Source organism: Anolis sagrei, chromosome 3 (genome assembly GCF_037176765.1).
Source record: "Anolis sagrei isolate rAnoSag1 chromosome 3, rAnoSag1.mat, whole genome shotgun sequence".
Taxonomy (NCBI): domain Eukaryota; kingdom Metazoa; phylum Chordata; class Lepidosauria; order Squamata; family Dactyloidae; genus Anolis; species Anolis sagrei.
Genome location: NC_090023.1, coordinates 185,967,854 through 185,993,293, shown reverse-complemented (window position 1 = coordinate 185,993,293; position 25,440 = coordinate 185,967,854). Strand labels below are relative to the sequence as shown.

The following is a 25,440-nucleotide window of genomic DNA, read 5'->3' as shown; positions in this document are numbered from 1 at the left end:
TTATTTGTGTTATGGAAACCTTGTTTTGTAAATGTTGTTGTTCATTCATTCAGTCGTCTCCGACTCTTCGTGACCTCATGGACCAGCCCACGCCAGAGCTCCCTGTCGGCCGTTACCACCCCCAGCTCCCTCAAGGTCAGTCCGGTCACTTCAAGGATGCCATCCATCCATCTTGCCCTTGGTCGGCCCCTCTTCCTTTTGCCTTCCACTTTCCCCAGCATAATTGTCTTCTCTAGGCTTTCCTGTCTCCTCATGATGTGGCCAAAGTACTTCAACTTTGTCTCTAGTATCTTTCCCTCCAGTGAGCAGTCGGGCTTTATTTCCTGGAGGATGGACTGGTTGGATCTTCTCGCAGTCCAAGGCACTCTCAGAACTTTCCTCCAGCACCACAGCTCAAAAGCATCGATCTTCCTTCGCTCAGCCTTCCCTAAGGTCCAGCTCTCACATCCGTAGGTTACTACAGGGAATACCATGGCTTTGACTAGGCGGATCTTTGTTGCCAGTCTGATGTCTCTACTCTTCACTATTTTATCGAGACTGGACATTGCTCTCCTCCCAAGAAGTAAGCGTCTTCTGATTTCCTGGCCACAGTCTGCATCTGCAGTAATCTTTGCGCCTAGAAATACAAAGTCTGTCACGGCCTCCACGGTTTCTCCCTCTATTTTCCAGTTGTCAATCATTCTTGTTGCCATAATCTTGGTTTTTTTGACGTTTAGCTGCAACCCGGCTTTTGCGCTTTCTTCTTTCACCTTTATTAGAAGGCTCCTCAGCTCCTCCTCGCTTTTGGCCATCAGAGTGGTGTCATCTGCATATCTGAGGTTGTTAATGTTTCTTCCAGCAATTTTCACCCCAGCTTTGCATTCATCCAGCCCCGCACATCGCATGATGTGTTCTGCATACAAGTTAAAGAGGTTGGGTGAGAGTATGCAGCCTTGCCGTACGCCTTTCCCAATCTTGAACCAGTCTGTTGTTCCGTGGTCAGTTCTTACTGTTGCTACTTGGTCCTTGTACAGATTCCTCAGGAGAGAGACAAGGTGGCTTGGGATGCCCATCCCACTAAGAACTTGCCACAGTTTATTATGATCCACACAGTCAAAGGCTTTAGAATAGTCAATGAAGCAGAAATAGATGTTTTTCTGAAACTCTCTGCCTTTCTCCATTATCCAGCGGATATTGGCAATCTGGTCTCTCGTTCCTCTGCCTTTTCTAAACCCAGCCTGAACATTTGGCAACTCTCGCTCCATGTATTGCTGGAGTCTTCCTTGCAGGATCTTGAGCATTACCTTACTGGCATGAGAAATAAGGGCCACTGTACGGAAGTTTGAGCAGTCTTTCGCATTTCCCTTTTTTGGTATGGGGATATAAGTTGATTTTTTCCAGTCTGATGGCCATTCTTGTGTTTTCCATATTTGCTGGCAAATGGCATGCATCACCTTGACAGCATCATCTTTTAAGATTTTAAACAGTTCAGCTGGGATCCCGTCGTCTCCTGCTTTGTAAATAGTGCAACCATATTGTGTTACTACAAAGAAAGGCCTCCTATGGAAGAGATAAGATTGATATGTGTTGTTTTTTTTTTCTTTTATTGCTTTTGGCTACTGGTTTTGGGTTACGCAACTGCTATACATTTATGGGGAGGCCCACTCCCCCAACAATTTTCTCTCAATGATAAAAAAAAAGTTCACTGAGATTCCATATGGACATCACACTTAATAACTGTTTACAGACTTATCTTCTGTATTCCCCTTTTAAGCTATAGAGGCAAGTGGATGTGTTACTACATCTTGCCACATTGGAATTTCATAAACAAATGATGCATTTTGTGCAACAAATGTTTTCTTTGCTCTGAGATAAATGCATTGCCAACCTCTATTTCTATTTGGATGACTCGAATTTGGAATATTTTGCAAGAAGAAGAGGAGGAAAAGGAGGGATGGGGAAGGGGAGGATGAAGAAATCAGTGTTGAATTTCTCCAACGCATTATGAAATTCAGTTTTCTGGCAGTTTCCAGTTGTTTCCCAATAGCATGGAATGTGTGTTTTCCATGGACTTAGAACAACAGTGGACACAGCATATATGACTGGATAGTCCACTTGCATTTCCAGCTTTATTTCCTCTTTTAAAGAAAATTGAGCTACTTGCAGAGAACTGGATCCAGTGTTACATTTCTACTGGCAGCACCATGGTACATCTCTAAAATTTGATCTGGATGGCTGGAGAATCCTCTAGAGATGATTGTAGCTTTGCAGATAGGAGAGAGATAAAAGCTTACATGTTACCAACATGTTGAATCGAAGCTTACATTATTAAGAAAACTTATAATTTCTCATCTTAATATTAACTTGGAGAAAAAAATTGGCTTGTAATAAAACATCTTGCATAAGTAAGTCATTGTGAAGTATATGGATATGGAAAGGTATTTTTGCCAAGATACATTTAAAATAGTCCGTAAGATAAAGAAGTAAATATTATGGTGGATATAATATAGTCAATAGACTTACAATCAGCATTTTTTTAATGAAGCAGAATTTTTAAGTATTGGGACATTTGTTGAGATACCAAGATGCTTGTTTATAAAACTATTGACCTTCCAACTCTGTTGTATGCCTACAAAACATGGACCGTCTACAAATATCACTCTCAACTTCGGCAACAATTCCATCACTGTTCCCTCTGAAAAGTCCTGCAAATCCTTTGGGAAGACAGGCTGACCAATGTCAGCATTTCGGAAGAATCAAAGACCACCAGCATTGAAGCAATCATCCTCCACCATCAACATTGCTGGGCTGGCCACGTTGTCCAAGTATCCAATCGTTTTGGCTGCACAGTTAGAATGCCATATTGGGCTCACTACGCACTACATCAAGGACACAGCCCACTTCAAAAAAAAAATCAGCAACCTCAAGCTCAATACCAATGACAAACTGGTCAGCTCTGATGTGGTGTGTCTATTTACCAAGATCCTGACAGCAAACACCATTGCACTAATCAACCAGAAGTTCCCAGAAGACATCACAGCTCTGTTTCACCATTGCCTCACCACAAGCTACTTCCAGTGTGACAATGAATTCTATGAACAGAAAGATGGAGTAGCTATGGGGAGCCCTCTCAGCCCAGTCATTGCAAATTTCTACATGGATCACTTTGAAAAAGAAGCCCTGGAAACAGCAACAAAAAATCCCACTATATGGTTCAGATATGTGGATGACCACCATTTGGAGCCATATAGGAGGAGAACTAAACAGGTTCTTGAACCACCTAAAAAGCATCCACCCAAACATCCAATTCACCACAGAAAAAGAAAATGAAGGAAAACTGTCTTTTCTAGATGTCCTAGTCATCCACAAACCAGATCAACAATTGGGTCACACAGTTTACAGAAAACTTATACACATGGATAGATACCTACATAAAAACTCCATCACCCAAGTAAAAAAAAAAGCACTATTAAAGCACTCGTAGACCATGCAAAAATAATCTGCGAACCCCACCTTCTCCAAGACAAACCGAATCACTTAAATGGGCTTTCCAGGCCAATGGATACTTCACCTCAGACACGAGAAGAGCTTCAAGACCAAGAACAAGCCATGAGGCTAAAGGCAAAGATCCACCCAGAGGAAAAGTGTTCTTGCCATAGATCAAGGGAACCACTGACCTCATTGGGAAGCTGATGAGGAAATACAACATACAAACTATCACATACCCACTAAGAAAATCCAACAAATGCTACATTCAGCAAAGGACAAGGGGGATCATCTCACCTTTGCAGGAGTTTACTGTATACCATGCAGCTGTGGACAAGTCTACACAGGGACCACCAAACACAGCACTCAAACACGAATCAAGGAACATGAAAGGCACTGCAGACTCCTTCAACCAGAGAAGTCAGCCATAGCAGAGCACCTGATAAACCAACCTGGACACAGCATATTATTTGAGAACACAGAAATGCTGGACCACTCTAGCAACTACGATGTCAGACTACACAGAGAAGCCATTCAAATCCACAAGCACGTGGACAATTTCAATAGAAAGGAGGAAACCATGAAAATGTACAAAATCTAGCTACCAGTATTGAAAACCTCTAACATTATAACAGCAAATAAAGAACAACACTCAAACACAGGTGAACTCCAGACAAGAAACAATCAGGGACAGCTAATCACCTCTCAGCAAAGGATTCCCCCAGGCAGTAACAAGCCACACAAAAAAAAAACCCGTCAGGCCATCAATTGCTAATCAAGGTGGTCAATTAAAACATTCACACCTAACTCCAACAAACAAGAGTTCTTTCTCCCACCCTGGACATTCCACAGATATACAAAGCCAATTTTCCTAGTTTACATCAAATCTTACAACCTCTGAGGATGCCTGCCATAGTTGTGGGCTAAATGTTAGGAGACAATGCTTCTAGAACATGGCTATACAGCCCGAAAAACCAGCAACAATCCCGTGATTCCATCCATGAAAGCCTTCAACATTACATTGTAATTGTATTCTCCATTCACTTCTGACACAATAAATCATACCATATGGCAAGTATGGTATGATTTATGGTATGATTTGTCCCACAGTGCTGGACATACATTGGACTTGGTTTTCTGCCAGGGATGGGAGGAAGGTGGCGGTGTTGAGGAGTTATCCATCTCTCCGTTGCCATGGACCGACCACTTCCTGGTCAGCTTTAGACTTACTGCGCCCCCTAACCTCCGCAGAGGTGGAGGACCTATTAAATTGGTCCGCCCCAGGAGGCTTATGGATCCGGAAGGATTCCTGACGGCTCTTGGGGATTTTCCCGCCACCGCGGTTGGTGATCCTGTTGATGCCCTGGTCGCTCTCTGGAATGGGGAGATGACCAGGGCAATAGACACGATCGCTCCAGAACGTCCCCTCTCAAGTAGCCGATCTAAACCGGCCCCTTGGTTTACTGAGGAGCTGGCGGTGTTGAAGCGAAAGAAGAGGGAACTAGAGAGCGTGTGGCGTTCGGATCCGAGCGAGTCAAACCGAACACGGTTTGTGGCCTTTTTAAGGTCATATGCCGCGGCAATAAGAGCCGCTAAGAAAACTTTCTTCGCGGCCACTATTGCGTCTGCAAAGAACCGTCCGGCTGAACTGTTCAGAGTTGTCAGAGGCCTTTTAAAACCCACCACTCAGGATGGGTGCCCTGATGACTCGGCTGCTCGCTGTGAAGCTTTTGCTCGGTTCTTTACAGACAAAGTCGCTTTGATCCGCTCTGGACTGGACGCCGCATTAACGGCAGTCTCTGAGGATGTAACACGAGCATCTGCTTGTCCGATTTTGATGGATTCATTTCAATTGGTTCAAACTGAGGATGTGGACAAGGTGCTTGGAGGAATGAGAGCTACCACATGCATCCTAGACCCCTGCCCATCCTGGCTTCTAAAGGAGGCCAGAGGGGGATTGGCCGAGTGGGTTAAGGTGGTGGTTAATGCCTCCCTTCGGGAAGGCATTTTTCCAGCCAGCTTAAAGCAAGCTGTGATAAAACCGCTGTTGAAGAAGCCATCACTGGACCCCACTCAATTGGTAAACTATCGGCCTGTTTCCAATCTTCCCTTTTTGGGCAAAGTCATGGAACGTGTGGTGGCCTCACAACTCCAGGCATTCTTGGTAGACACGGATTATCTAGATCCGGCACAGTCCGGCTTTAGGCCGGGACATGGTACCGAGACAGCCTTGGTCGCCTTAGTGGATGATCTCCGTCGGGAGCTCGACAGGGGGAGTGTGTCCCTGTTGGTGCTACTCGACCTCTCAGCGGCCTTCGATACCGTCGAACACGGTATCCTTCTGGGACGCCTCGCGGGAATGGGTCTCGGAGGTACTGCTCTGCAGTGGCTCCGGTCATTCCTCGAGGGTCGGTCTCAGAAGGTGTCACTGGGGGACTCCTGCTCTACCCCACAACCTTTGTCTTGTGGGGTTCCTCAGGGTTCAATACTGTCCCCCATGTTGTTTAACATCTACATGAAGCCGCTGGGCGAGATCATCCGGAGTTTCGGGGTGCGGTGTCATCTGTACGCAGATGATGTCCAACTCTGTCACTCCTTTCCACCTGCTACTAAGGAGGCTGTCGAAGTCCTGAACCGGTGCTTAGCCGCTGTGACGGTCTGGATGGGGGCGAACAAATTGAAATTGAATCCAGACAAGACAGAGGTGCTCCTGGTCAGTCGCAAGGCCGAACAGGGTATAGGGTTACAGCCTGTGTTAGACGGGGTCGCACTCCCCCTGAAGACCCAGGTTCGCAGTTTGGGTGTGATCCTGGACTCATCGCTGAGCCTGGAGCCCCAGGTTTCGGCGGTGACCAGGGGAGCATTCGCACAGTTAAGACTCGTGCGCCAACTGCGACCGTACCTTGGGAAGCCTGACTTGGCCACGGTAGTCCACGCTCTGGTTACATCCTGTCTTGACTACTGCAACGCTCTCTACGTGGGGTTGCCTTTGAAGACGGCCCGGAAGCTCCAACTAGTCCAACGGGCGGCAGCCATGGTATTAACAGGGGCTGGGCGCAGGGAGCACACAACTCCTCTGCTGTACCAGCTTCACTGGCTACCGATTAGCTACCGAGCCCAATTCAAAGTGCTGGTTTTGACCTTTAAAGCCCTAAACGGTTCTGGCCCTACATACCTATCCGAACGTATCTCGGCCTATCAGCCCACCAGGACCCTTAGATCTTCAGGAGAAGCCCTTCTCTCTATCCCACCTGCTTCACAGGTGCGGCTCGTGGGAACGAGAGATAGGGCCTTTTCTGCGGTGGCCCCCCGGCTTTGGAATGCCCTCCCTACTGAATTAAGATCAGTTACTTCGCTAATGGCATTTAGGAAAAAACTAAAAACCTGGATGTTTGAGCAAGTCTTCAATTGACCTTCGCCGTGATGTTTTATCTGACCATGGATTAGCAATCAAGACAACGAACTGGATGACGATTTTAACTATGAGACGGCCCGATCTGTATTGGTGGCCCAATACTGCGTATGTTTTTTGTATGTATTCTTAATTTTTTAGTTTTATATGCTTTGCGAACTGTATATTTTAACATTGTATATTTTAATATGTTGTAAACCGCAATGAGTCGCCGCACAGGCTGAGATATTAGCGGTATACAAGCATACCAAATAAATAAATAAATAAATAAATAGTATTGGCTGCTCAAAGAATGCAAGATTGCGGATAATGTGTTGTATTTCCAAATGGTCAAACACACATGCATTTAGTATAATGCTGTTATTATTCCATAGTATGTTTATTGCTGTTAATGTTTTCGCATATGTTGGGCATTGAATATTTGCCTTTGTGTAAACCGCCCTCATCATCATTATTTTTAGGGCAGTGTAAAAATAATGATGGTGACGATGATGATTATTTCATGCCATACACTAAAATAATGTTAGTGGTGGTGTGTGCCATCATTTCTGACCCTATCAGATTTTCCCTAACTCTTATTTTCTGCTTCTCCTCAACAGAAGGAGGCGGTGGAGGTGGAGGTGGAGGTGGCGAAGATGGCAAATCAAAAACATGTACAATTTTATAATTAACTTCAGTGGCACTAAAACAACACCAAGGACTACACATCTGCTACATTTGAAGAAATGTAAGAAGATCTTCAGTGAGCCCAAGGATTTGTACACAGCATAAAGTAGCATAGACACTTCAGTCCTTGGGCACCTGCCATTACTAATGGAATTTAATGTGGTAGCAGCCACTGAAAATTCAGAAACTATGAAGAATGGATGGAATAGATTCCTTGACGAAGAGGATTATGGATTCATTTGGGTATTGGTTGATGTCATTCTCAATGTATACAGCTTTAAAAAATAATATTAATACGGTAATGTATTTTATTTAAAGCTGCAGCCTGTCAGGAAAATATGGTTTTACTCTACTTCCACTTCATTTCATACCGTAAATTATATGTTGCACAGTTTGTAACCCCTGCAATTCATCATGCATAGGAACAGGTTTTATATTATATTTATATCTTCCATTTGGAACAATTTATATTCTTCCCCTGTATTATCACTAATAAATTGTAGTGTACGTCCTTTTAGAAATTATTATAGTATCAGATTTGTGCCTAAAAACAGGCCAGTGGAGCACGCACATGAGACCCTGTAGCATTGTTTTAAAAAGGAAATGAGAAATATTTGGAAAATGTAGAATAATATCCAATTTTAAGGTGAAGTTTATGGAGCTCCTGGTAGTGCAATGGGTTAAATTGCCAAGCTGCTGAATTTGCTGACCAAAACGTCAGTGATCGAATCCAGAGAGTGGGGTGAGCTTCTGTTAGTCCCAGCTTCTGCCAACCTAGCAGTTCGAAAACATGCAAATGTGAGTAGATCAATAAGTACCACTTTGGTGGGAAGGTGACAGCATTCCATGCGGTCATGCTGGCCACATGATGTTGGAGGTGTCTATGGATAACGCCAGCTCTTCAGCTTAGAAATGGAGATGAGCACCACCACCCCAGAGTCGGATACGACTGGACTTAATGTCAGGGGAAACCTTTACTTTACCACAATACACAGATTAGTCATTTGACAACTCTAGACTCCACAGCCCATCTTCATGTGGAGTCTTCCAAAGCCATAGGATTGCTAGAGGCGCATTCCATGATCTGAGGAAAGAAGAGTACAGATTCCAAAATGGCCCATTGATTGTGTGAGACATACAAAAGCATAATACCTCATGCCATTGGCACTGAGTGTGCACAGAAATGAAGATATGCATGTTGCAAAATACCACCAAGACACCCAAAATTATGTATCTCTAGAATGACTTGCTTGAGATGGCAAAGAAGACCCCACTGGGTATCCTGCACCCATACAAATAACAACTTGGGCTTCTATAAATGTATAAGGAATTAAAAGCATATATTACAAGATGAGCTTTGCACCATCGTATGCCTCCAAGGGAATGAGAATTGAATGGGGCAGGGGGGAATGGGGCTATGTATCCTGCAATACTCTATATAGGCCACCCCCAAACCAAATATTCATTATTCTAGAAAAGTGTTTAGAAGGTGGTGTAAAACTGTGTCCAGTTCCGTGCTTTGACAAGGCAGTGTCAAGTATAACATCACCATGCCAATAATAATAATGCAGAGCTTTTCAAATCCTGTGTCGTGACACATTAGCATGTAGGTGTGTCATGCGAACCTAATGAGTAATATCTGAGTCTGTGAAACAAGCAATAAATCATATATTTTTAAAAATATATAGATGAAAGGTTTTCATATGTTGTGTCCCCATACATCTCATTTTTACAATATTCGTATGTGTTGGTATCGCTTATAAGAGGTTTGTTTAACCCCTGGTTTACTTGTAAAACTGAATTACTATGCCACAAAATGATGCGTGTCTAAATAGTGTGTCACCAACATGAAATATTTGGAAAGCTCTGAATTAATGGATATAGTAGGTAGAATTTAGAAGATACTCCATCAGATCAAACACCCACTCCTTTCTGATGGCAGAATAACACAAACATTGTTTTAAGCATAAGACACTGTGAGCAATTTGTTGGTCTGAACAATACTATGGGATTCTTTATTTCTTTCTACCAATACTGGCTATCACTGATATGAGGGAATCATATTCAATTGGGTTCAATTGGCCCAAAGTATTCACCAACACACCATATTAGTAGCACTAAAATACCAATATTGCAGCAACTTCATATGGCATAGATGCAACAGAAACAAGGCTGGGTTTTGCTGTGAGTTTTCCAGGCTGTATGTTCCAGAAGCATTCTCGCCTGACATTTTGCCCACACCTATGGCAGGCAACCTCAGAGGTTGTGAGGTCTGTTGGAAACTAGGCAAGTAGGGTTTATGTATCTGTGGAATTTCCAGGGTGAGAGAAAGAACTCTCTTGAAGCTGCAAGGCTATTAAATGCTAATCAAGGTGTCCAATTGTAACATTCACACTTGCCTCAAGCAGACATGAGTTCTTTCTCTCACCCTGGAGGTCCCACACATTTATTTATTATTTATTTACTGTATTTGTATACTGCCTTTTTCAGCTTTTCGGCGACTCAAGGTGGTTTACAGGTAAGAGGTAATATACATAATATCAAAATGCACATAAAAACATTAAATACAATATAAAACCACAACAGAAGTAATAAGCAACAGGCAGGAGACAGGTGTTTCTAAAGTCTCTTCCTCAGTCCCCTTTCTCCTCTTAGCTGGCTTGGGAGGGGGAGAGTAGCAGCAGGATTTCCTCCTTCTCCTCTTGAGGTGGCAGGCAGATGAAGTAACAGCCAGGAGACAGGTGTTTTTAAAGTCTCTTCCTCAGTCCCCTTTCTCCTCTTAGCTGGCTTGGGAGGGGGAGAGTAGCAGCAGGATTTCCTCCTTCTCCTCTTGAGGTGGCAGGCAGATGAAGTAACAGCCAGGAGACAGGTGTTTTTAAAGTCTCTTCCTCAGTCCCCTTCCTCCTCTTAGCTGGCTTGGGAGGGGAAGAGTAGCAGCAGGATTTCCTCCTTCTCCTCTTGAGGTGGCAGGCAGATGTAGTAAGCAACAGCTAGGAGACAGGTGTCTTTAAAGTCTCTTCCTCAGTCCCCTTCCTCCTCTTAGCTGGCTTGGGAGGGGGAGAGTAGCAGCAGGATTTCCTCCTTCTCCTCTTGAGGTGGCAGGCAGAGGAAGTAAGCAACAGCTAGGAGAGAGGTGTCTTTAAAGTCTCTTCCTCAGCCCCCTTCCTCCTCTTAGCTGGCTTGGGAGAGGGGGAGTAGCAGCAGGATTGCCTCCTCCTCCTGAGATGGTAGGCAGTTATAGTAAGCAACAGCTAGGAGACAAGTATCTTTAAAGTCTCTTCCTCAGTCCCCTTCCTCCTCTTAGCTGGCTTGGGAGGGGGAGAGTAGCAGCAGGATTTCTTTCTCCTCCTGAGGTGGCAGGAAGATGTATAAGCCCCACTTGCCTAGTTTCCAATAGACCTCATAACCTCTGAGGATGCCTGCTATAGACGTGGGTGAAACTTCTGGAGAGAAATCTTCTGGAATATGGCCATATAGCTCGAAAAACTCACTGCAACCCATTGATTCCAGCCACGAAAGCCTTCAACAACACACAGAAGCAAGGCTGTTGGTGTCAGAGCACAAAGATCTTGTTTAGGTTGCCAACACAAGTGTATACATGGAAGGCTGCTGAGAAAAAATATCCTCAACATTTCTCTGTTCACTCACTAGCCTATTCCCGACCCAATCCTAAATACACTCATCAGGAAGAAGTTCTGAACTTCCAAAAATGTTTAACAGAAAACTAAAAGTTCCTAACAGGTGAGCTCCAGGCAAACACATAGAGCCAGGGTCCTCAAACTTTTTAAGACGAGGATTGGGTTCACGGTCCCTCAGATTGTTAGGGAGCTGGACTATAGTCTGAAAAAATAAATTCCTATTCACACTGCACATATCTTATTTGTAGTGCAAAAAACAAAAACAAAACAAAAACAAACCAAACAAACATGGAAGAACCATACAATATTTAAAAAGATTAACAATTTTAACCAACATAAACTTACCAGGATTTTGATGGGAAGTGTGGGTCTGCTTTTGGCTGATAAGATAATCAAGTTTATTGGGATTATTGTTGTTGTGTGCCTTCAAGTCATTTCAGACTTAAGGGCAACCTGAAGTCTAAAGTTTAAGGCGGGGGACGGGTAAATTACTTTGGAGGGCTGCATTCGGCCCGCGGGCCTTAGTTTGGGGATCCCTGACATAGAGGATGTGGGTGTGTATGATGGACTAAAAAAAACTGCAGCCATCTTATGGATATAAAACTGTAATTTCAATAATTGTATGTAATTAAAACCCTCCAATTTCAATAATACGTATGTTTAAAATTCAAACTTGGATGTGAATGGTGGTAGCTTTTTATTTGGAATCCTGCTCCCACGTATTTGCTACTGCTGCCATGATGTCTGAGCATGTATGAAGGAAATAATACCAGGCAATGGGTTGTTGTGAGTTTTCCGGGCTGTATGGCAATGTTCCAGAAGCATTCTTTCCTGACATTTCACCTGTATCTATGGCAGGCTTCTTCAGATGCAGGTGAAACGTCAGAAGAGAAGGCTTCTGAAACATGACCATGTATTTTGGGCTTGGACTCATGTTAGCTGCCCCAAGTCCCCTTTGGGGAGATGGTGATGGGTTATAAATAAAGATGATGATGATGATGATGATGATGATTATCATATATCCCAAAAAACTCACAACAACCCAGTAATTCTGGCCATGAAAGCCTTCGACAATACAATACCAGGCAATGTTTTCTCCTGTGAGTACTGTTCATCACATTCATCATCCAATCTGTATTAGTGGGCCTTTTCAGAGTTTAAGACTCCAGGACTAAGGAAAATTATTTCATCAAGGGATATCTGCAGAGCATTAAATGTTGGATCTAAAACAAGAATGCAACCATTTTTCAGAATGTATGATGCTCAAAAATTTTAATATAAATGCTTTGTAAAGACAGCAATCCTATACCCAATTACCTGGGAGGAAGCTCCAATGAGCTCAGTGGGATATGCATCTGAGTAGATATGTCTAGAATCAGCCTGTTAAGTCTTTCATTTTTTTTATACCTCCAATTAATTGCACATATTTTCATAGCAGAGATGTGAATAGATATGTATGTAGTATTTATTCCCAAGCATTAACAGAATGATCACAATGCTTCTAAGAAATTCCAGAGGTATACCAAGTATAGCTAATGCACAAGAGGATCCAAACTGCATAGAACGCAATTCAATTTTTATGTTTTATCCATGATTGCTGGGCCAAATATTTTATGCAGACTTTTTAAATGCCATAAAAAGATATAAATATATATATACTGTACTAAATGTCAGGAAAAGGAGGGAAATAACTAATTGTGCTGTTAATTACTTTGTATTAAACACAAACAAGAATGTTAATTATGTGCATGTACAATTTTTTTTATAACTACACTGCGAAGATGAGGAAGTTACTACATCTTTCTACAACAGACACTTGACAGCATTTGATATAGCAGTGGACTGTTTTAAAGCCCTGAGAGACAAGTTACACAGATGTAAGCTGCTTGTAGTTTATTGGATTTGACTCCCTGCGAAGATTGCAAGATGACAAAGAATTAACCTTTAAATCCACCGTCTTACCTAAAGAAGCCTTCACACACAGAAGGCTGCATTTTGTTGCTATTCAAGGACGCCCTTAATATTGATCTTTGCAATGCCCTTCCCTCTGTTCAGATGAAAAATGTAATTATCTCAAGTAACATTAAACATACAGTGCAATATACTTCAAGCAATGGGTACCATGTAAAAATATGTTGATCATATTATCAATGTGCTCAATTAGTATATATGTATATTTACTCTTTAGTTCTTTTACTACGTGCCACAGTCAACTGGCACCTTCTGAAATGACTGGGGCATAGCTATATATAGCAGTGTGTTCTTCAGATAGGCGACATGTTTGTTTCATTGAAAAATCCTGTACTGAAAGAATTCCTTATGATTTTGCTTGGGAACTAAATAATGCCATTACTTTTATGTGGACTATACTGAGAAACATATACATGGATTTATGTTACGAAGTACACTGAACAGAGATTACAATCTTTGTTTACGTCTCATTTCATGCCCTGGATGACAGTCTAAAGCAGGGGTCCTCAAACTTTTTAAACAGAGGGCCAGATCACAGTCCCTCAAACTGTTGGAGGGCTGGATTATAATTTGAAAAAAACCCAGGAATCAATTCCTATGCACATTGCACATATTTTATTTGTAGTGCAAAAATACTTAAAATACAATAATTAAAATGAAGAACAATTTTAACAAATATAAACTTATTAATATTTCAATGGGAAGTGTTGGCCTGCTTTTGGCTGCTGAGATAGGATTGTTGTTGTTGTGTGCTTTCAAGTCGTTTCAGACTTATGTTGACCCTGAGCGAGGGCCAGGTAAATGACCGTATCCGGTCCCCAGGCCTTAGTTTGAGGACCCCTGCTCTAAAGCAAGATTATTGTTCACTCAGTACTAAGGGGTCGGAAACCATGGATAATGCATACACTGAATGTATATGAGTTACCCAAGCCATGCAATTTTATTTCTTTATAAAAATAAAATATGGTGTACTATCACATTTCAGTTAACAGTTGATTATCCAGTCATACACATTTCAGGATTGGTGGCCAGAATCAAGAACCAGCCTGGTACAATGCTTTTGAGTGTTGAACAAGAAATCTGAGAAACTGGGTCTGAATTTACACTGAGCCCTGGAAACCCATCAAAGATTTCAAACCATAAAGAAAGGCAATGGCAAACCTTCTCTGAAAAAAACATGTCAACAAAACCCTAGAATAGGTTGACATAAGTTGAAGACCACTTGAAGAGAGAAAAAAACAACACAATAGGCAGAGCTAAAACTCAGCTCTATGAAGAAGATACCATTTTAGGTTGTTTTTTTCCCCCTTCCCCTTTTTTCCCCTCTTATCGGGAACTGAGGTGCTTTAGGGAAAAGGGAAGTACAGTAATTCCTTTGGATCCATCTTGCAAAACTATTTATTTATTTACCATATTTGTACCCTGCCCTTCTCAACCAGGAGGGGGACTCAGAGTCGCCCCACAGATCGGCAACAATTCAATGCCTTAAAATAATATACAACTGGTAAACATCTACATTAAAACCAGAGAATTAAAACATCTAAATACAATTACATCAATTATTAAAATCACATAATCCAAAATCATAATCGCTGTGAAATTGTCATTTCACAGAGTCTATGTTCATTTATTGCACTGCAGTTATTCTCCAAAAGCTTGGTCCCATAGCCATCTTTTGATAAAACTTTATACTCCACCGCCATCTCCTCAACGGGTACTCAGGGCGGCTAACATGAGGCCAAGCCCAAACAAGTTACAACAAATCAAAATAAAATACATACAGCAATTAATAACATCAAATGAAATGTAAACAAAGCAACTTAATGCAAAATCAAATACAAAAAATGAAATAAGAAAATAAAAATGAACACTTTTATGTTTTAACTTTCTTTCTGGAGGCTAGAAGGGAAGAGGCTGATTGAATATCACTGGGTAGGGGGTTACATAGCCAGGGGGCCACCACTAAGAAGGCCCTGTCTCTCGTCCCCACCAACTACTCCTGCAAAGGAAGTGGGACCGAGAGCAGGGCCTCCCCAGAAGATCTTAATCTCTTCGATGGTTCATAGAGGGAGATACATTCAGACAGGTAAATTGGGCCGGAACTATTTAGAGCAATGGTTCTCCACCTGTGGGTGCCCAGGTGTTTTGGCCTACAACTCCCAGAAATCCCAGCCAGTTTACCAGCTGTTAGGATTTCTGGGAGTTGAAGGCTAAAACATCTGGGGACTCACAGGTTGAGAACCACTGATTTAGAGCATGGTAGTGGTAGTTTTGCAAGACATTCAAACAGCTCTTGTGCTAACTCTTGCGCTAGCTTGCAACTCAAATCTCTGCTTGCATCTCAAATCAAAAATACCAACGGGGGATGGCTTGTAACGCAAAAAACTCATAAGTAGGGACACTCGTAAGTTGAGGTTCAACTGTAGTTGGCAAAAGGGTCTTTTAAAAAAACCTTAAAATTAATCTTCCTCTGCATATCTATGTTTCAAAAACATTAAGCCATGTGAATGAAAGGCATTTATTTATTTATTTATTTCAGATACTTGTACCCTGCCCTTCTCATCCCCGAGGGGGGACTCAGGGCGGCCTCACAGCAAACACCATTTGGTGCCATCATAATGATAAAAACAATCAACAAATTCATTTAAACAAAACATTAAATAAACAGTTGTTAAAACACGCCAATCAAAATCTGGGTCCGGGTTAATTCACTGTCACTTCGAAATTGCTTATGTCTTCTTCATACAAGCCGCTATTCAATGGTCAAACGCAAGGTCCCACAGCTAAGTCTTGAGTTTCTTTCTAAAGGTATATCTGATAAATGATTATTCTCTCAAGTGAGAATGGAAAACTCAAATAGGCTGGTTGTCCACAAGACCAAATACGACTGCTGAAAGAAGGGAATAGTCAGCATATTTAAGCTAAACCCTGCAGAAAAGACAAAAGAAAACTAAGAGCAACAAACACTGACATTTTCAGCCTGCCCTATTAAAAATCAGCCAGCAATAAGCAATCGAAATTCAGTAGAAGAGAAATTGGCCTGCTTAAGTTTCCTGTGGCTTAAGATAGCCTTAGAGCTGAGCACAACTGGCCAACTCACATTCTGATCAAGAACATTCCCGTTAAGTGGGAATATTTTGCATTATGTCCTCACCACTTAACAGGAATGTTCTTGCTCAGAATGTGAGTTAGCCAGTTGTGCTCAGCTCTGTTGCAGGTCCCATATATAGGTATACTATTGAACAATTCAGTTACACGACCAAGTGCCTCTTGGTCAAAACATAATTTAATGAATATTTTTAACAAATGCATTTCAGTCAACAAATAAACATATTTTTCTAAACAGCTATGGTTTCATTAGGGATAAGCAAATAAGATATCCTTCCAACACTTTGGACCAAAATCTAGTTAGTACAGCAGATGGTATGTGAACTTGTTCCCAGATGTAAGCCGCTGAAATATGTTGAACAGTTCCAAGAAAAGATATTTTGGATCAGAGGGCTGGAGATGGGATCCAGCAGTGATGGGAAATTAAGCCTTCTCAGTAGAAGAGGATTATTTTCAAAGCACTGTCACCTAACCTATACTTTTGCACACCATTTGTTGTATCAACAATAATGTTTTATCTTAGCTCAGAGGAAAGGGAAGATCTATGTTCTTACATTAGGCCTGGGACTTTTCTTCTGCCTCTTCTCCAGACCACAGAGAAAACAAAATTCAATTGTCTCTGCTTCTCGATGGCTCTTCAAAGCTTCTGTAAATTGTCTTTTTATCTTAGAATTATGATTCTGCAAAAGTTTATGTGCTGGATCTAGGAAATGTTTTCCTTGGAAGGAATGGATCCGCTACCAGAAGGTGTTTTTACTTGATTTTCCAGATACTCCCCTTTCAACACGACACATCCCATGACATTTAACGGGCTGTCTCCAACATCTGTGTATCTTCCGAAGGTTGGTGGGAGAGAGGAAATGTGCTTCTGTCAGAAGAGCTGCACATGTCCTAATTCATTTTTTTAAAAGTCTTGGGACATTCTTTCAAAAATTTTCTCTTTGCCAAAAACTTGCTCAGTCTAAAAAAAGAAAACAAATGCCAAAAAAACTCACAGCATGACATAAATAAAACCACATGTAATGATAAATGTGTGTTATGAAATGTGAAAGCTTGATATTTACTGACAGATGTTGATGATTCATAAAAACGTTTGTAGAGATGTGTGCCACATTTCAGAGAAACAAGTCTTGAAAGTATTCATCAAATTCTTCCTCCCTATAAAAACAAAACATATTAAAGCAAGAATTAGCAATCCCTTCAATTTACAGACACCAAGGTTATAATGCAACATAAATTGTTGGCATTGCAAGAATTTTGGCTGGTGTTTTGATAGTTGTTTGGAGTCAATGTATGGTTAGAAAATGATATTGTAAAGGTGCTGTGCCAAGGCTGCAAGTCATGCAGATGACAGATCTAACACTAGGTTGCTGTGAGTTTTCCGGGCTGTATGTATCAGAAGCTTTCTCTCCTGATACTTGCCTGCATTTATGGTAGGCATCCTCCATAGGTTGTGAGGACTGTTGCAAACTAGGAAAAGTGGGATTTATATATCTGTGGGATGCCCAGAGTGAGAAAAAGAACTCTTGTCTAAGGCAGGGGTGAATGTTGCAATTGACCACCATGATTAGCATGGAATAGCTTTGCAGCTTCACTGTCTGGCTTCTTACTGCCTGGGGGAATCCTTTGTTGGGAGGTGTTAGCTGGCTCTGATTGTCTCAAGTCTGGAATTCGCCTATTTTTTGAGTGTTGCTCTTTATTTACTGTCCTGATATTAGAATTTTTAAATACTGGTAACCAGATTTTATTTATTTATTTATTTATTTATTTACTTACTTACTTCATTTATATACCGCCTTTCTCAGCCCTTGGGCGACTCAAAGCGATTAACAATAGCAAAATTCAATGCTCAACATCATAAAAAGAGTTTAAAAACAGTTAAAAACAATGATATAATAAACAATCAGTTAAACATAATTATAACATCTCATTAGCATCTCATAGGTAGAATCAAAATCCAATCTCATAATGCGTTGTTCCATGTTCCTATATTCAATACACTAGTATTGTCATTCTAGTCCATGTCCTTTAAACTCTACAAACATCTACATTTTGTTCATTTTCATGGTTTCCTCCTTTCTGTTGAAATTGTCCACATGTTTGTGGATTTCAATGGCTTCTCTGTGTACCCTGAAATGATGGTTGTTAGAGTGGTCTAGCATTTCTGTGTTCTCAATACAGATCTACGGAGAAGTAAACAAGTTCAATTGTTGCCCCCCCCCCCCCAAAAAAAAAAAAGTATTCCAGTAACTAACCGTGAAAAACCAGGAAAGCTGGGATGTGGTTGGGGCACAAGAAATGGCATCCTACTTTTCCAACCTCCCTCCCTTCCTCAGTAACAGCCAAAAAGTCTTCCTGCCTTGTTCAGAATTTTTCCTGCCTTCTTCTCCCCATTGTGTGCCCAAAACAGGTCACTTCACCCCATCAAATCCTTCACTGAAGTATTTTTCCCTGAATGATGTGTCAGCGAATACCCTGGACAGATGCCACCATTTAATTTATAATAATAATAAGAGGAAAGACGTCGGGAGCTTGGATTTCCCATCTGGGAATTAGGAAAATCTAAATAATAATTTTGAAAAGTGGCATTTGTGATTATATCACTTAGGATATTGCCTAAGAATCAAATGCCTATGAACTTAATGAAACACATCGCTACATTACCATAGTTAGTCTGAAGCTGTTAGCCACCTTTTTCATTAGTATAATTGAACTCAATTCAAATTAAAACTATTGGGACTGACTTTCTTCACACCCACTAACAGTCATTTTGCTTGTGAAGCACTTGCACCTTAAAGGAACACATATATTTCACCTTTAAAGTCCATACTATTTGCAGTTCTGCTTTTTGTCTCCCCCTGAGGAAACACAATGTGGAGTAGAGTACCTCTCCTTAGAGTATCCTTTGTGGAGAGAGAAAGTGGGGCGGCCGATGAAAAGGTCCTCTGGGTGATGGTCACCAGTAGAGTTCTGACTGATTGGAGTAGCCACTCTCCAGAGGACCTAAGTGTTTGGGGCAGATTGTATGGGAGAAGGCAATCCTATAGATAATCTAGACCCAAACCATAGGGGGCTTTAGAGGTCAAAACCAACACTTTGTCCTTTGCCTTGAAACTAATTGATATCCAGAGGAGTGAGACTGTAGTATAGGTGTGATATGCTCACTCCTGGATGTTGCTGTAATCAATCTGGCTGCCGTATTTTGAACCAGCTGGAATTTCCATACTTGATTCAAAGGTAGCTTAATGTAATGTGCAAAAAGTCTAACCTTCAGGTCTTGGTCTTCCAAATCTAGGAGGCGGCGTAGCTTGCGTATCAATCAAAGCTGATAGTAAGCACTTCTGAATGTTGAGTCAAGCTGTACTGATATCGAGTAGACTGCAATGGTTGCATGTGAGGACTGATTATTCACTCTGGCACTTTAGTTGGTTAATTTGAAACAGCCAGTTTTATCCATAGGCAATACTGTGATTGATAAATGTTAACAATTTTATTATATGATGTTATGTGCGTTTCTTGTGTTTGCGGTTGGAATTTTATGTTGTTATTGTTTTATTTGCTTATGTATTGTTTATTTTATGTGCAGCACTCTGAAGTGCATTTGTGAACTGCCCCGAGTCCCGACAAGGAGATGATGGTAGGTTATAAATAATGTTTAGTATTATTAGTACACAGCAAACAAGATCTCTATGCTGGCTTTTGTATTCGATCACATGTCAGACACTTCCCAAGTGTCTAGTACTGTGTGATGTATTAGCTAATAATGAGTGCAGATTCAAGTAGGGTGGCCTTTTGCAGCTGACGGATGCTAATTTTGTCAGTGCCGATTGTTTTTAAGTGCAGGCCATGGTCTTTAGGCACTGCACCCATTGTGCCAGTCACTACTGGGACCACCTTTACTGACTTGTGCCAGAGTCTTTGTAGTTCTATCTATAATTATTTATTTATTTTACATTATTTATATTATTTAAATGGTTGTTGTTGTGATGATATTATTATTATTATTATTATTATTATTATTATTATTACTTGGAGACAGATCCAGGAACACCCTTAAGCTGTGAACACAGTCTTTCAGGGGGACTATAACACCATCAAGAACGTGTTGATACACCTCCATCCTTAGGTTAGAACCCTTGATGGCAAGCACCTCTGTTTTGTCTAGATTCAGTTTCAATTTGTTTTTCCTCATCCAGCCCATTACCTCCTTCAGGTATTTGTTTAGAGGAGACATGCTATCTTTAGCTAGAGCTGTTTTGAAAGGCATGGATAAATATATTTCTGTGTCAGCAGCACACTGATAACACCTCAACCCATGCCTCCAGATGATTTCTCCCAGTGGTTTCATATAAATGTTAAAAAGCATCGTGGATAGAATGACCCCTTGTGGGATGCCATATAACAGCTCCTTTTTTGAGGAGCAGCTATCCCCAAGCACCACCATCTGGAACTTGCTTGAGAGGAATGACCAGAACCTCCGATTCCAGGGCATCTATCCCCTCCAAAACATCCACTAATGTCCAAGTCCCATTATATACAGTGGAGCAGTAAAATTGTGTCCTTTATATAAAATGAGTAAATCAAGGTTTGCTTTTGGGATTTTCAAAATTATTTTCAAGCTGTGGATGATTGAATTAGTGGATAGAGAATCCCTGGATATGGAGGGCCAACCGTATATTTAAATTGGGAGTGAATTGAAAAGCTGTGATCATTGTAAAGAAGAGTTATTAGACAGAGGTCTCACCGTGTTTTCTCTTCTGTGTCCTGTGGTGGACCCTTCCAGAAATCAGCATCTGAAGGACCATCTTGCTGGTCACTCTTGTCAGAATCTGTTAAGCAATCCAACCATAATTCAAAAGTGTATCACATAATTTTATGTTTGTATTTTAAACTGTAATGACTGACAAATCTGAGTTATATTAATGAAAAAAACACTGTCTATGAGGTCATGAAAGTATTCAATCGAGTGCAGAAACCAATAAAATTAATGACCCAAATGATGAAAAATCTATCAAAAAAGAATTTAAAAGCAAGATAACAGGTCCAGGGATATGTTCTATTTATATTTTATTAACTTAATAGCTTGGGTCTCAGGCATTGCCCAGGTTATTTGGAAAAGTCCATTTTTAATTGCACAAAATGCATAAGATTGTGGGTGAACTACAACTCACATCATGGCAGGTTAGCCCTGAAAAACTCCAACAGTACTTAAAGTTTGTTATGTTGGGCAAGTTTGCTCTAAATGCATCATTGGAGGGATTCAGTGTGCTCTTTGGCTACAACTCCCACTATGGTGAGCCAGTGCCCTCAAACCCCACCAGTAGGTTGAGTTAGTCATGGAGGTCCATAATCAGTGGAGGTCACAGTTTTTCGTGTTGTGAGTAAAGACAACTCTCAGAAAGGAATGTCAGTCCCGTCCTGTCCCCTCCAAAAAATACTCCAGTAATCATGTTTTGTCCAGATCCATTGGTGTTTGGGTTCACAGTGTTCTCTAGATGTAGGTGAACTACAACTCCCTCAAATCAAGATGAATTTTCCCCAAAGACCTCCAGTATTTTCATGGGAGTTCTGTGTGCCAAGTTTGGTCCAATTCCATCTTTGGTGGGGTTCAGAGTACTCTTTTATTGCAGGTGAACTATAAATACCAGTACCTACAACAGCTATAAATCAAGGTGAATTCCCCCCAAACTTCTCCAGTATTTGTCTTTATTCATGGGGGTTCTCTGTGCCAAATGTGGTCCAGGTCCATTGTCAGTGGGGGTCACCGTGCTCTGACTTGATGCAGGGTGAACTACAACTTCTATCATGTGGAGACAATCCCCCAGACTCCTCTAGTATGTGCAGTTGCTGATTATTTCTGCTCTGCTTGTTGTGAAGACAGAGTTGAAAAGGGTAGGAAAGGGTTAAGGGAAAGGCATGGGTGAGATCATGCAAATTCCACACCAATGGAGAGAGTAAGAAACACTGGAATGTCTCTGTGGTGGGGGAAACATGTAAAATCTAGGATGAAATTGTCCCTGAATGAAAGCATTCCTTGGACAGTGGGCAGTATGGTGTTTGGGGAGGACATTGGCAGGGTTTGGGCTACATGTTCATGGTGCTTGCTATAACCTGAAATGTCAATGGAGGGAGGGCTTTTGGTAGCTCCTCAGCACTGTGGGTTAAAGCTATTTGTGGAAGCAGGAGCCTGTCTGTGAAAGTGGGCACTCCAGCCATATACACATATACATATTAGGTATATAGATATAGATAGATAGATATTCTAAAGCTCTGACCAGAGGAAGCCAATAGCAAACCCTTCTGAGCAAATCTTGCCAAGAAAACCCAAAAGGTTGGAAATGACTTGAAGGCAAAGAACAACAACAAGCATCATTTAGTTCCTTGCCTGTATCAGAAGTGTCCGATTCTTCTAATGATGTCTGATCTAAAAGAAGAAGAAGAAGAATGTGATTACATAAGCATTCTGCTAAGTGTCTGAGAAAGTTAGGGTAAAAATGGTTTTTGACTGTGATTTTTAAAATATTGTTTATATTTAATCTTGTTTTAATGTTTGCATACTGATATATTTTAAATTGTATGCTAATGCTTTTATGTTATGCCACTTTGAATTCCCTTTGGGGTATTAATAAATAATAATAATATTTATTTGGGGTAGTAATCAATTATTATTATTTATTATAATAATTATATTATTATTATTATTATTATTATTATTATTATTATTTGGGGTAGTAATAAATAATAATAATAAGACCTCACAGCCTCTGAGAATGCCTGCCATAGATGCAGACAAAATGTCAAGAGAGAATGCTTCTAGAATATGGCCATATAGCTTGAAAAACCTACAACAACCCAGTGATTCCAGCCACGAAAGCCTTCGACAATACAACAACAACAACAACAACAATAATGAATGCATATGTATTATATTGAAACTTTATGTTAAAATGTTAATATACTCTCATCTAACCCAGAGGTGCAAATCCTCTGCTTATGGGCCACATGAGCCCTTTATCCCATGGACCCCGACTCCAGAATCACTATTCATACTGTGCTGATTTCAAACCTTGTCCAGCACGAGAGTGGAAAGAATAAGGAAATGGAGTGCTCCTTATCTCAAATTCTTTCAAAAGAACATATTTTTGTCAGCCTTACATATGTTTTTACACATGCGTACATAAACCAGAATGTAGTTTGAGTATTGCACAACCCACAGGAGAGCAAGGCCTGAATCCCTATTCAGCCATGGAAAATCACAGGGTGAACCTCAGCAACCCATAGAGTGACCACACTCTCTCAGCCTCAGAGGAAGGCAAATGCAATCCTTCTCTGAAGTAATCCTGCCTTGGGGTCACCCCAAACTGGAAATGTCTTCAAGGCACACAGCAACAAGGTTATGTGTTATGTGTGCACAAGCACATACAGTGATACCATGACTTAAGAGTTTGGGTCATCCCATGACTGAGCTCTTAACCCAAAACACTCTTATCTCAAAGTGAGATTCCCCACTGAAATGTATTGAAATGCTATTAATCAGTTCCTCCCAGAAACCCCCATATTTTTTTTGTTCCATGTTTTTAAATAAGAAAATGTACTTTATAAATAACAAATCATGTATAAATCACATTCACATGGAGCAATAAAAAAGAAAGCTCAACTTTAAAATGGTAGAAGCGCCAAGTTGGGATATAATGGTAGAAGCCCGAAGTTGTAGCACAATGGTAAAAGCACAAAGTTGTAGCACAATGGTAGAAGTACAACGTTGTGGCAAGGAAGCACAAAACACAAAGTGAAGCGGCAGAAGCATCATTTTCTTCATACTGTACTCATTTCAGCTCCCTCCCTCTCCTGCGCTCTCTCACCATGAATAAAACCCACACAAAATCAACTAACTCAACATTCCTCAAAGTGGAAAACAAGCACAAGGCACAGTGGCTGTTCCCTTGAAGCCCTAAAGCCTTGACTCTCGCGTTGGTATGCTCTCATGCTAGCTCTTAACTCAAAATGCTGCTCTTATGTCAAAGCAATACCCAGGCTGAACATCAGCACTTAACCCCAAATGCTCTTAAGTTGGGACACTCCTAAGTAGAGATTCCACTGTATGTAGGTGAGCAAGTGTAATCCTAATACCAGAGCCATCACCTGATATAGTCCTTGAAGCTAAAAATGCTTGCACCCTTGTTTAAAAAAATGATATTTCTTTTACCTTTATGGCTCTTCTTTTTCTTTGACTTTGTTTGATGTGGTGCGGATGATTTAGACTTTTTGCAATTCAGTGCTTCAGAGCTTTGTTCTGTGCTCTTTCTCTTTTTTGTTGGCTTGACCTCCTTTCTCCTTTAGAAAGAAAAATAAATGTTACCAGGTCGACCTATGTGTCCACCCATCTACAAAAAATACATACTTTAAAAAAAGAAATTATTTCAAAAATTACACAACAATTTATTTAAAAAAACAGTTAGTATTTGACTAATTTTTAATTTGGGCAAATTCAATTGGGGCCTGAATCCAATTGGTATCACAATGATGCCATTCTAATATACACAAAGCTGCCTACTGGGGCAGCAGAGATTTCAAAATAAGGACAGTACTAGTTTTCATCACTAACATATAAAATTTGTGGTATGAAATCAGTGAAACTACAATAACGAAGAAAACATCATGAGAGCAGTCTCCATGTTTTTCTCAGTTTAATTCTCACATGCTTTTGCCACCAAGGAAATGCAGCAGTAACTGTAAAGTATAGACAAAGCAACTGTACTTTCAAGCAGTGTCTTACCTGTGATGAAAGTTTAATTTATAAGAGCATTCCGGACAGAGTCCTAAAAAAAGAAGAAGAATGAAATGAGAATTTTTCCTATTCATACAAAAGGTTGTCAGGAATGATCTCCTGTAGTTGGCCATATGCATGCCAACTGCAGGTCCTTCCACACAGTCATGTAACTCAGAATATCAAGACAGAAACCCCCATAATATCTGCTTTGAATTGGGTTATCTGAGTCCACACTGCCATATATTCCAGTTGAAAGCAGAAAATGTGGGGTTTTATTCAGCTGTGTGGAAGGGGCCCAAGACTGTTAGTAACATTTTCAACTCTCGATACATTGGGCATGCAGTACATTTGGTCCATCAAATTGGTCTATCAAACCAATTTTGCTCTGAACTGTCATTTCTCTTCTGAAC

At 40.9% G+C, this 25,440-nt stretch overlaps 2 protein-coding genes across 3 annotated transcripts in view; one reads left to right on the top strand and one right to left on the bottom strand.

Annotated features, from left to right (window-relative positions):
* PDE6C (phosphodiesterase 6C) overlaps nucleotides 1–9,226 on the top strand; it is a 93,446-nt gene extending 84,220 nt beyond the window's left edge. The window contains exon 22 of the mRNA XM_060768725.2: nucleotides 7,477–9,226. Within this exon, the coding sequence (XP_060624708.2) occupies nucleotides 7,477–7,544 (68 nt within the window). The 3' untranslated portion in view covers nucleotides 7,545–9,226. The remainder of the gene's footprint in view (nucleotides 1–7,476) is intronic.
* Nucleotides 9,227–15,656: 6,430 nt separating this feature from the next.
* LOC132771093 (protein FRA10AC1) overlaps nucleotides 15,657–25,440 on the bottom strand; it is a 32,588-nt gene continuing 22,804 nt past the window's right edge. Inside the window, exons 10-15 of one of the 2 annotated variants that reach the window (XM_067465735.1) lie at nucleotides 25,037–25,079; nucleotides 24,467–24,594; nucleotides 22,646–22,684; nucleotides 21,005–21,089; nucleotides 17,329–17,418; nucleotides 15,657–17,221 (exon numbers count right to left, since the gene is read on the bottom strand). In XM_067465735.1, the coding sequence (XP_067321836.1) occupies nucleotides 17,376–17,418; nucleotides 21,005–21,089; nucleotides 22,646–22,684; nucleotides 24,467–24,594; nucleotides 25,037–25,079 (338 nt within the window). In that variant the 3' untranslated portion in view covers nucleotides 15,657–17,221; nucleotides 17,329–17,375. Of the gene's footprint in view, nucleotides 17,419–21,004; nucleotides 21,090–22,645; nucleotides 22,685–24,466; nucleotides 24,595–25,036; nucleotides 25,080–25,440 lie in introns of both variants that reach the window. The other variant, XM_067465734.1, reaches the window with a different exon arrangement.